Here is a 12247-nt window from a genome sequence, read left to right as displayed (position 1 = left end):
GTTCAACAGCGGGGGCTCATCCATTCGTGATCGATTGGTCAGTGGATCGCACAACACACTACAGAGAAAATTCATTTTTTAGCCGTACCGTCCGTATGTGGAATAAGCTTCCTGTCGAAATATTTCCTATCCCTTTCAATGTAGGAAAATTCAAATGCCCACAAACACTACTCCCTCTATCCTCCTTCCCATAACCTATTTTCCTAGTTCCAACACAATGCATTGGATGAGTAGGGGTCATCCCTTGAGTGCTGGTCCAAGCAAAAAAAAAATCGGCCAAATAGCTAGAAATATTTAAATAAATATTCGGGATGTAATAAATTTATTTGTAAGAATAATTCCCAGACTTGTAAAGAAGTGGCCACTTAAAATCCGTACGCACTGTAATCATAACAAAATGGAAAATGATTTACATACGTTTTAACAACAAATCTACCGTTATTCTACAATGAATTGCAAGTCATTATGTTTAGTTTAGTTTTAAAAAGTGTAGACATAATGGAAAATGATGCTAGAAATAAAATTGTGCACAAATATCTAGAAAATCCGACTTTGTCGGGTTAAAAGATATTAATAAAACTAACATATATAAAACAAATAATATTCAACTGTAACTTTTAATTTAAGGATTTACACAATGTACTTATTATTTTGTCCACCAATTTTATGATGTTTTTTTATTTTTTAATTCATAAAAAATTTAGTTTATGTTATTAGGGGATAAGTGATTGTGTATTATGTTAAACATAACATAAACTAACTAAATATATGGGGGATTTCACGTCAAGTGAACCAACTTTTAAAATCGATGTCTTCCGATCGGGTTGAAATTTACACCAAGGTTAGACCTATTGGATAGTAATTCAGACACAATTTTTCAAAATTTTTTCAGAACTCTGAGTTAGAGGGGGTCAAAATTTAACATTTTGGCCAAACATGTGATTTTTCTCATCCATGTAACTTATTACCTATTGTTCTTAGAAAAATGTGTTCCAAATAGTTTAGATAGCTATTTCTTCAATCTTTCGTGTGTATTTTATTTTTGATAAATTGCAGTCGGAAGCCTGCTGTCTTCAATACAAATCATTAAAATTTAAACATATTCGACGAAATGAGTCTGCATTACCATAATTTTGAAATATTGAATTGTTAAAGTTTGGTTATAACGTGTGGGGCGTTGATGGACATTAAAATGTAAGTTGCTTAAAGGAACTCTGAGCTAATATTGCCATTAATAAGGTTGATAAGAAACATCGCATTCGACATTGTTCGACGATTTTTTAAAATTGATAAATTGAGTTCCAATAACCTGGTTCTGTATGGAGGAAGATATATAGATGGATTTAGGTAAGAGCTCCTTAAAACAAATATTAGAAATTGTTTTTGGACAGACTCAATACGATCACTATTGATGTTATAATATGGATCCCAAATGATTGATCCATATTCGGTTATACGTCTTACAAGAGCTATATGGACATTTCCTACGATTATTCAACCAGGATCGAAAAATAAAATGTTGATAATCATCGTGTTTTATTGAAGATATTTCAATATAATTTGGTACATATAATTTTGTCGGCCCAAGGACGAAGCCTATTGAAACTGGCTGAAATCAGTCCATTATTTCACCTAGCCCCCATATGTCCTCCCGAAATTAGACTGTATCTGTCATAAATGTTTAATTTATGTAGGGATCTACAGAAATTCGCTCCAAATAAGTCCCATTTCACACTAGGCAATTTAGTTGCGCAAGTCTCTTGCCCAACAACAAAACAGCATGTACAATTTTCTTCTCCTTAACCCGACATTACCTCTGACCACTAAATTGCCTAGTGTGAAAGGGGTCTAAGTTTTATATATACTGAATTCATGTCACCAAATTTTATTATGTTCGTCCATAATTAGTCATAGCTCCCATATAAGACCCGCTTTCGTAAATTACTTTAACGTTCATAAATCTCATAAAAATCTATAAGTTAGTTTAATAGAGTGGTTATATCGGCAGTAGTGATAAATTGGAATGGAATGGGTTGTTGTTCTTGGATATAAAATGGATAAGTTTTTGATGTATGATATTCAGCTTTAGAGTAAGTTAAAGAAAATCAATCCGCAAACAAATTATTTATTGCAAGGTATTTCATTAATGACGGAAATCCGACGAAATTTATAAAATGTTTTAGGGTCACGTTTAAAGTTCAGTTTCATTATATTTAAATAATTTTTATAAAGGTGAAGATTGAGTAAATTATATTTAGCACGGTATAGAGAATATTTAGTGTAATCATTCAGCAATCCAGTTTGTTTATACTTCCTATAAAACTTATTTTTTATATTTTTTAATCTCGATAGATTTATTAACAACTGCATATTTAGGTACACAATCATCAATGTAATCAAACAAAGTCTTGTAAAATGAATTTATAGTTTCATCAATTGCTGCCGGAGTACCACTAGATAACGACAAAATTTAATAAAAACAGTTTGTATTATATTAAAAAAATTAAAGGTCAATGTGTGTGAAAGTGTTATGAGTACTTAGATGCAGTGTTGCCAATTTAGCCCAAAACCGAAACCGAAAACCGGTCAACCTGTTTTTTTATCTTTGTAAACTCGACCGATTTCGGGTTTCTTTAACATTTCGGTTTTTTGAGAAACAGGTTTTTGTAAGATGGTTAACCGGTTTTAATAAAATATATTTTCTAAGGCTCATTTATTGTTTTATTTTATAGAAAACTAGCTAAAACCCGGTGTGCTTCGCTACCCGTAAAGTAATGATTACAATTAGTTTCTAATGTAATAAAAAGTACGTTATTTATTTCATATTTTCTAACCTTTATGTGAATTGTAATAAAATACAAAAGTTTAGAACCAAAAATATTTGAATTTAATGTTGGGTTTTCCTACTCGCGAACATGCAACTGAAAACTTTTCATGTGAAAAGCATGAATTGTCTAGACTTAGTCCGCAAGCTTGCAAAGAGCTTTATCAATTGACATTGCAATTGCTAAGCAAATAGGAAACTGCAATCGATTAAAATCAATGGCATTTCCGAAGTTATAATCGGAATACGTGCAGCAATACATCTGTCCCTTTATACTTCCCAGTTATAAAAGTCGCCCCGATTAGATTGTTCATTAATTTCCTTATATTTCCGTATGTCGAGTGTCATTACAAATACGCAAACAATCATACAAACAAACACACATTGACTCACTGATTCACTGACTCATCAGTCATGAGTGAGTGAATGAATAAGTCAGGCCTTGTATTTTTATATATATAGATTTTTAAAAAAAGGCCCAAAAAGTAAATCGTACGTATAATTTAGTAACTGTGTGTATATATAAGGGTTTCAAATGTATACATACAAATTTTAACATTTACATTTATATTGTTGGTAGTGCGAGCATTTCTGTACTAAATATTAATATATAATAATTATTTCATACAAAGATTCAATATTTCTGTTATCAACAGTACAATGACCCCAAACACACTGTCCATGACGTCCGAATATGGGTAGTGCATCATGTTCCCCACATTCTCCCGACTCCTCCGCCATCACCTGACATGAATTCCATAGAACATTTGTGGGATAAATTGGCCGAACGTGTAAGAAAGCACCGTATTATTAGTAAGACTCAACTTAAAGAAGTCCTGTTACAAGAATGGCAAAAGATTGGAGCTGACGTCACCAAAATATTACTACTCCACAAAATATTAAACTATTAAAAAAAACTATTTTCCTATTAAAAATTGAAACTGTGTGAATATTTTTGTCCCCTTAAAATCGATCTTCGAAACATTAGTTAAATTTTTTTTCTGAAATGTGCTAACTTATGTTTAGTTTTTCTATATATTTCAATAAGTTATACGTAAATAAATATTTTTTTGAAACCCGTACGAAAGTTGTACGGGTTTCCGCCATCACCTGACATGAATTCCATAGAACATTTGTGGGATAAATTGGCCGAACGTGTAAGAAAGCACCGTATTATTAGTAAGACTCAACTTAAAGAAGTCCTGTTACAAGAATGGCAAAAGATTGGAGCTGACGTCACCAAAATATTACTACTCCACAAAATATTAAACTATTAAAAAAAACTATTTTCCTATTAAAAATTGAAACTGTGTGAATATTTTTGTCCCCTTAAAATCGATCTTCGAAACATTAGTTAAATTTTTTTTCTGAAATGTGCTAACTTATGTTTAGTTTTTCTATATATTTCAATAAGTTATACGTAAATAAATATTTTTTTGAAACCCGTACGAAAGTTGTGGCCTTCGTTTAAAAAATATGGAAGATTAAAGATAAATCTGTATGATGTGTGAATATTTAAGTCCGGCACTGTATATAGATTGTAGCATTTGGCAATATTTCGTAAAATATATAAAATAATTGCATAAATGAGGACAAAACAAAAGGTACTTTTTCGCATCTTATCAAAAATTGGTTTTTTGGTATTTTTATAATATTTGGGTTGAAATCTTCTAGAAACAATCAAGTCAGCAAATTTTTTTAACTTTTTTACTAAGTAAATGGGCTCTAAAAAATTTGTGCTTAACAAAATGTACAACAACGAAAAAAAAAATTTAATTACAATGTGTAATTTGTTAATATATTATATCAGGATTAAAAACATTCATTTAAAATATTATCATTAAAAAAACGCATAAAAAACATACACCCTAACTATGAAAGAAATTTTAAAGTTAATTTTTGTTAAAGTCGACTTTATTTTAAAATAGAACTTCTGTTTTTATTTGAAAAAAGCTTCAAAACTTTTTCCAACATATACATTCAAATAATTGAAAATATTTTTCAATGAATGTAAATAATAAAAAGAAATTTCAAAAAATTAAAAAAACAAATTATACATAAAAGTTCAAATCAAAAAGCTTTTTTTTTGAAATAATAAAACAACATTTTAAATTATATTTGAAATTTGTTTTATGGTACGAAATTTAAAATAATAATCAACTTTATGGACTTAAAATCGACTTTAAGGCTTTCGTAGTTAGGCTGATACTTTTTAATTTTGTTTTTAACAAAACGTACTTTTTTTTCTTTAATATTTAACAAAAGGTTCTTTTTCCGATATTAAAATGGTTTTATGTCAAACATCCTTAACATTTAATGTGGTGTCTTATGCCAGTTAGATGTACCCATTGATAAGTAAGAAACTTGTTACCATTTCCAGGTTCATGCTGTTTAAGGGGGCTAAATAAATAAAACTCATTTTCACAAAAATTTGAAATGTGCGAAAAAGTACCTTTTGTTCTGCGGCTTCTCAAATATAGGACCTTAAGAATCAAATATGTTAAATTTCCGAAGTTTAGTACACAATACTTAACATATTTCTTATTATCCACTAATTAATATAAATTTAAGTAGACCTACATATTGTATAAAAGATTAATATAAACCTGTTAACCGGTTTGTTAAACGACAAAAATTAAAACCGGTTTTTACAAAAACACACTTTTTCGGTTAAACCGGAAACCAGTTTTTTAAATTTGGCGGTTTTTTGGACACTCTAATCAAAACATATATATTTACTCTAATGACCTGCAATGTTTGTTGTTGAATATGAGTAAAATCTGTTCAATAAAAATTGGCAAGAATATTTTGACAAAAATTAACTAAAAAGGTTGGACCAGTAGACAATTTAAGCACATACAAATTGTTGGTACCTTCCATGTATCCTTGAAACTTGCTCTAGTTCTCAATAGCACAAGCTCGAGAATTTTATTATTTGTAACAAGGACGCATTCAAAATACATGTTGTATTCTTGCCTGACAGTGGCTCAAAATCGTTTTTCATTGCCAAAACTCTGTGTCTTTTGAACCGATTGAGATCTATTTTTTAATGCACAGATATCTTCTTGAACTCCCATAGTTAAATGGAAATAAAAACTATGGTATATTTATTGAAATGGGCTAAAACAGCTGAATAGAATAAAATCTTATACTTCTAAGGCTACGCGTATATTAGACTTATAAATATAAGCAGGTAACATAAAAACGAATACAAAAATTTTAATTAAAATTAAAATGCCATACAAAAATATAGAGAAAATTTGCTTTATTTTAATAAAAATTGTTAATATAAAAAAAATCTATGGGCGGGTATATAAGTATATATAGGGTTAAAGAGGACGCCTTTCTTTAGGCGATTTATTTGTTTGATCCTTTGAAGTTACATTTCTCTAATATTCAAATATGAGTAGTTTAAAAAATATGTTATAAAACATTAAAAATAAACAGTACTCTGGCCATCTACACCCTTTTTAAAAACTACAATCCAAACAAATTAGCAAACAAAGTGTCAGTCCATTACACCCAGCGAAAAATGAACACATCCGTGTACGATTTGGCACCATACGATGTCAATAGTGTATCAACCCCGTATGTGTACAAATTGTACACGAACGGTGTCAATTTGTACATAATTTCATAAAAATCGGTAGAGCCGTTTCGTTCTGTTTGAATTATTTGCTAATATAAAAATACTTAAATCGCGATGTGTAAATTTTGGGTTTATATGTATTTTTTCTGGATATGACCTAGCAGTATGAAAAATACTTTACGACCTATTGTCATACCTACCAAACATATATACAAAATTTCATAAAAATTGGTTGAGCCGTTTCGGAGGAGTTCAAACACTAACATTGTGACACGAGATTTTTATGTATTAGAAGATTCCATCTGAACGTGTTTTATATTCATAAATTTTTGTTTGTCCATTCGGTACAGCCTATATAAAATTTTAAGTTGTTTTTCATATAAAATTTATGTGTTTTTTAATTAAATAAATTTAGCCCTTTTTTGCAAAGAATTTAGCCTTTTTTGTTCACCAAGATTTAGCAACACTGCAATCATTTAAAGTTACAATGTTAATCTCCATTAAAAACTATTATAATTGTACTCTTTTTGTTTTGAGTAGGAGAACCCCAAAGTGGACTCCAGGCATTTAAATCCACAACCAGAACAATTGGTGTGGTTTTTTTTTTGAAGACAAAAAACTAAACCGGTTAGCCGGTTTTTTGAAAGACAAAAATCAAAACCGGTTTTGCCGGTTTTTTGGACACTCCAAAGGTATGAGTAGGAAAAGAAGGGAAGTCAATTGTAGACTCGTTTTTACTTTTACTTTGGGGACTTCGGTCAGCTAATATAGCAAACCGGGAGCCCAGGGGGCATACTAACAACAATTGATCAACCAATGCACTTTATGTAGGTAATAATAGAAGATTAAAAATGTAAATTTGTAGGTTTTCTTTTTTTTGTTTAAGTAGGAATTGTACTGCACTACGTTTAAACTTTTGTTCCTATTTTAAATAATAATAATAATTTAACTTTAATATATTTTTTCATTTATCTCTATTGTCGGACTTTCAAAGTCATGTGTTTTTTTTATATAATTAACCCCTTGTGGACCAAGGCTTTAAATCGTTGAAAAAGTTTTATTTTTTATGAAATATTGAAAATAAGGACTTCAGGAAGTTATTTACAAAATTTTAACTTTGTGGAGGACCTGCAAGGAACCGAAAGGGACTTGGTACCATTGGGTCAGCATCAGCCAAAAGATAAAAAAATTACAGATTTTTGATTAAATTTTATTAATATATTGATTAGTTTTGTAACTTTTATAACATTTTTTATTACAAATCTATTTTATGGTAAGGAGTGAGATCGAAAAATTCTTAACATACATATATGTTTATAAAAAAGAAACCACTAAACTTACAGCTTTAATTTTTTTTTTATTTGATTGAAATTATTATTACAATTTACAAAAAAAATTATTTTTATAGTTTTAATCACTAGTGATGAAATTTTGAACCTTTTTCGGAAACCCTTCCATTAACGTTTTTATAGTGCTTTCTGTCACTTTGCTCGAACATGTAGTCCATCTCCGTTTAAAATCTACCACACTTTTGGACACCTTTTTTGTACTCTTCAATTCTCTTTTAACAAGAGCCCAATATCTCTCCACTGGCCTTAGCTCCGGGCAGTTTGGAGGATTTGCCTCTCTTGGTACAAATACCACATTATTGTTCTTGTACCACTCAAGGGCTTGTTTGCCATAGTGACAGGATGCCAAGTCAGGCCAAAAATAAGTGGACACATTATGAAGTCTTATGAATGGAAGCAGCCTTTTTTGTAAACATTCCTTGATGTAAATTTCGGTATTTATAGAGCCCGTTGTAACAAATGAGTGGCTTCTTTTGCCGCAACTGCATATTGCTTGCCATACCAAGAACTTTCTGGGAAATTTTGTCTGCTTTTGGGTCCTAAACTTTTCTTCAACATTCCCTCGAGCATCAGCAACATAAAATTTTTGACCTGGAAGTTGCGAAAAATCTGCCAGAACATACGTTTCGTCATCCATTATGCAGCAAGAATATTTTTTTATAAAACTTGACTTCAATTTCCGTGCTCTGTTTTTGGCCTCTAAATTTTTAGTAGCGTTCCTGTCAGGAACTTTTTGAGCCTTGTATGTTTTTAAACCTGCATTAGCTTTAACTTTTCGTACCAAATAGTCCGAGCACTGAGCTAACCGGGCTGCTTTCCTACCGGATGTGTTGGGAGCTCTTTTGAAAATGCGTTCTATTTTTTTGGCTTTAGAAACATCATGTGGACCATTCCTTCTACCTGAACCAGGTTTTCTATCAACTGACAAGTTCTCCCGGTACTGTTTAATAACATTGGAAACAGTTTGACGGCAGACCTTTGTATGCTTGCCCAACTTTTTGTAAGACCAAGTTGGGTTTTGTTGAAAATATTTAATAATTTCAGTACGCACTTTTTTCTGGTCACTCATTTTAATCAGATTAACAAAAAAATTAATATAATTGACATTACACATAATAACTGACATGTTTTTCAAAGGTAACTGATCAAAAAAAAATTCAAATAATACTTGGGTTAAAAAATGTAATGAAAAACGTGTGTTAAGAATTTTTCGATCTCACTCCTTATTTTACGAAACAGTATTTTTATCATTACAACATAAATAAACACCACAATGAGAACATGAAATAATTCATCGATATTCTGGGTAAGCGAGTTTGCCAATAGGCAAAAAAACATTATTCCAAAAATTATAGTGTACTTTTGGGCAAAAAGGGTCAAAATATGTTTTGTTTTCATTTTGTAAGCTTATTATTGTTATGGTACTTATAAGTACTGTCGGTCGAGAAAGTGTTAAATAAGTGATTATTTCATCTCATATTATAATTGGTCGTACGTTGCTTTGGTGTTTTTCTAACATTTTCAGTGATTGTTAATTTGTCGTACTTTAGTTTTATTTATAAAAATCTTTTACACATTGTATTTTATTTCAGATTTTATCGAATATTGGATTATAGTCGAAATCAAGTATCTCAAAACAATCAAAGTGTGGAATCAATTTATACTCCAATGTTTCGGCGAAGTTTATTTACAATAGGAATATTGATGCGTTATTTTGACTTTAAAGCTCCTTATGTTATTGGTAAGTATATAAGCTTTTTTTTGAAAATTATTAAATCCTTTGAAATCGACTTTAGATCTTAATAATTTTGTATTTACGTATATTATGCTGAATTAAATGAATAGAATGTTAAATTTTAAAACAATATGTGCTTATTTATAAATAGTTCAAGGTTCATAAACTTTTGTTCGCGATTTTTAACACTAAATGATAGTTGATGCAAATGATTACAATTTCTGAATCTTTCGATTAATAATTCTCGTATGCATTAAATCATACGATTTGCAGAACATACATTTTTCCAGTACATATTTGTTTTTGAAATCACTCGATTTGCTGAACATGTGGACTGCCTTAAAAGTGTGTCACTGAATACGATTTATTTAGATATTTACAAAATTAATACAAAATTTTTAGTTTTTACACAAAGCTCTTTTTGTTAATTTATTAAAAATAGGGAATGTGTCCTGTTTATTTGTAGCTGCGTACCCTTACCTTTATCTGCCTTTAAAATTAGTATATATTAGGGTGGGTCAAAATTTTTTTTCTAAAATTTTAGAAGGCTCAGCAATAAAAATGTGCCAAATGGTGTAGCTAATATATATTAGAGTGTCCCAAAAATTTTTTTTTGCAATTTTGGAACGCATACCCTCTATTTTTGTTAAAACTATAGTTATAGTTATACAGTACGGGCTCGATTTGCGCAACCGAAAGCAAATCGAGGTTGTTGCGATATTCGAAATGTTGCAATAAGCAACCACTATATATGCTTTTATTTTTTATTCTTTTTTTAACAAAAACATGCAACTTAATTAACAAAAAGTAATTAATTCATATATTAAACAAAACAAAGTAAAAATAAATGGTGTAAATAAATCTTTTAATAAAAAATAACTGAATAAACAGCCAAAATTCTTTATGAGAGCAGTGTCGTCGTGAAAGTATTTTTTAGGTGCCTATGATTTGGCAAATAGTTTTGAATTACGCTTCTGATTAAAAAAACAACCAGAATAAATAGAGAAGAGAATAGAATAACTTCTGAATAATATTACATATGAAAAAAAAAATAAAGTTGCACTTATCGCGTCTGTTTTTTGAAAAAAAGTTGCAGTTATAAAGACTCTAATGTTAAAAAATAGGCTGTTGCGCTAATCGGTCAGTTGCAATAATAGTTAGTTGCACAAATCGAGCCCGTACTGTAGTTGTAAAACTATAGTTAGATATGAAATTTTGTCTTTCTATTATGATTGCGATTTAGTTTTGAGGTGCATTTACAAGGGGAAAAAATGCAATTTTTTCACTTTTTGTAAAAATTTTGCCATTAAATAATTACTTTTGCAACTTAATTTAAAAGAATCGAAATGTGTACGTAATTGTAGTTCTAATAAGATATAAAACACAAAAATTGGTTAAAAAATGTTAAAGTTATTAAAAAATCGTCAGGCCATTAATGTGTCTCAGGCCACTAGAACAAGAAATGTAGGAACAAAATTAACATATTTTGAGAAATATTAAAATAAAAGCTTATTTTTACTTAAAATATGTCATATCACTTGTATATGAGTTTTTGTCTTCGTAGGATACCGTTAACCTATTCGCAGGTATGACCAAAACTCTATTTTCAAATTTTTAAAAATTTTATTAAACAAATTTCAGAATTTTTTAATCATCATATTGCGATTTATTTAGAACATAATAGGGAATAAAAATATGGAAAAATTATGAAAATATCTCTTATATTTTTCCGTAAATTTTTTACATCATATTAATAAAACTTTTTTATGCGAAATGGTTTAATTTAGTTTTCTACATGTTTCAATAAATTAAGGAAAAAGTGCTATTATTTATTTGGTTTTCATAATCTGAGAAAAGGAGCGTAACAGGAATAGTTGGAAGTGTCCCTTATTTTTTGTTTTGTGTGATTTGAAATATAATATATTGCCAACCTATGCAGATCTGATGAAATTTTATGAGTGGAGCAGTCATAGCCTTAAATATGAGAGGGAAACTAAAAAGAGCCAACATATAAAGAAATAGAAGCCAAAAAATACCTGCTGGAGAACGAATTTTGATAACATACCAGAGAACGGTTACACAACTATAAGTAGCCAGATATATTGAGCAGTGCATCTGAACTTGAATATGATCAGTCAGAATGTGAAGAAACAGAACCATTGCAATTATGAACATTAAAAACTTTTTCTTGGATACGGTTATATCACAAAATTTTTTATTCGTTTACTAGAAAAAAGATTGGGTAGACCCTAATTGTGTATCATTTGTATGTTGCATATGAACGAAATGCCATTCAGACACCTGTTTCAACATATTGATGGTGGTAAATCAAGACCACAGACTTTATTAGAAAAAAATGCAAAGAACTTGAAAACTTCGAAAAAAGACCAATAATGAAGATTAAACCAATTTCCACGAACTTACCAGAGCTTTGCGTTGAATATATAAGTGCAGATCTTCGTCTATATATTTCAGTTCAAATCTAACAACTCTTGCAATATATTATAAATGTTTACGCTCCAGTGTGGGTTTTCTATAAAAACTCTTCCCAGCTGTAAAGAGGGACCTCGACACCTTCTTGAACTAATCCAACTTAACAGATATTAACAACAACTTTGAAGGTTTGTCGGCCCAGAGATTCAAAGAAACAGCACATCCTGAAAATTTATTAATTGTAATGTTAACAGATCCCCAACAACATATTCGTGAATTAGCGAATTTTGAAAAATACATCCACAACGCACAGTGGT

At 29.9% G+C, this 12247-nt stretch overlaps 1 protein-coding gene across 1 annotated transcript in view; it reads left to right on the top strand.

The window, feature by feature from the left end:
• Positions 1–12247, top strand: part of Nipped-B (Nipped-B cohesin loading factor) — a 401322-nt gene that overhangs the window by 267067 nt on the left and 122008 nt on the right. The window contains exon 18 of the mRNA XM_065500106.1: positions 9355–9503. Within this exon, the coding sequence (XP_065356178.1) occupies positions 9355–9503 (149 nt within the window). The remainder of the gene's footprint in view (positions 1–9354; positions 9504–12247) is intronic.

The sequence above is a fragment of the Calliphora vicina genome, chromosome 2, assembly GCF_958450345.1.
Source record: "Calliphora vicina chromosome 2, idCalVici1.1, whole genome shotgun sequence".
NCBI lineage: Eukaryota > Metazoa > Arthropoda > Insecta > Diptera > Calliphoridae > Calliphora > Calliphora vicina.
The sequence above is the reverse complement of the archived record's forward strand: the minus strand, read 5'-3'. Positions and strand labels throughout refer to the sequence as shown.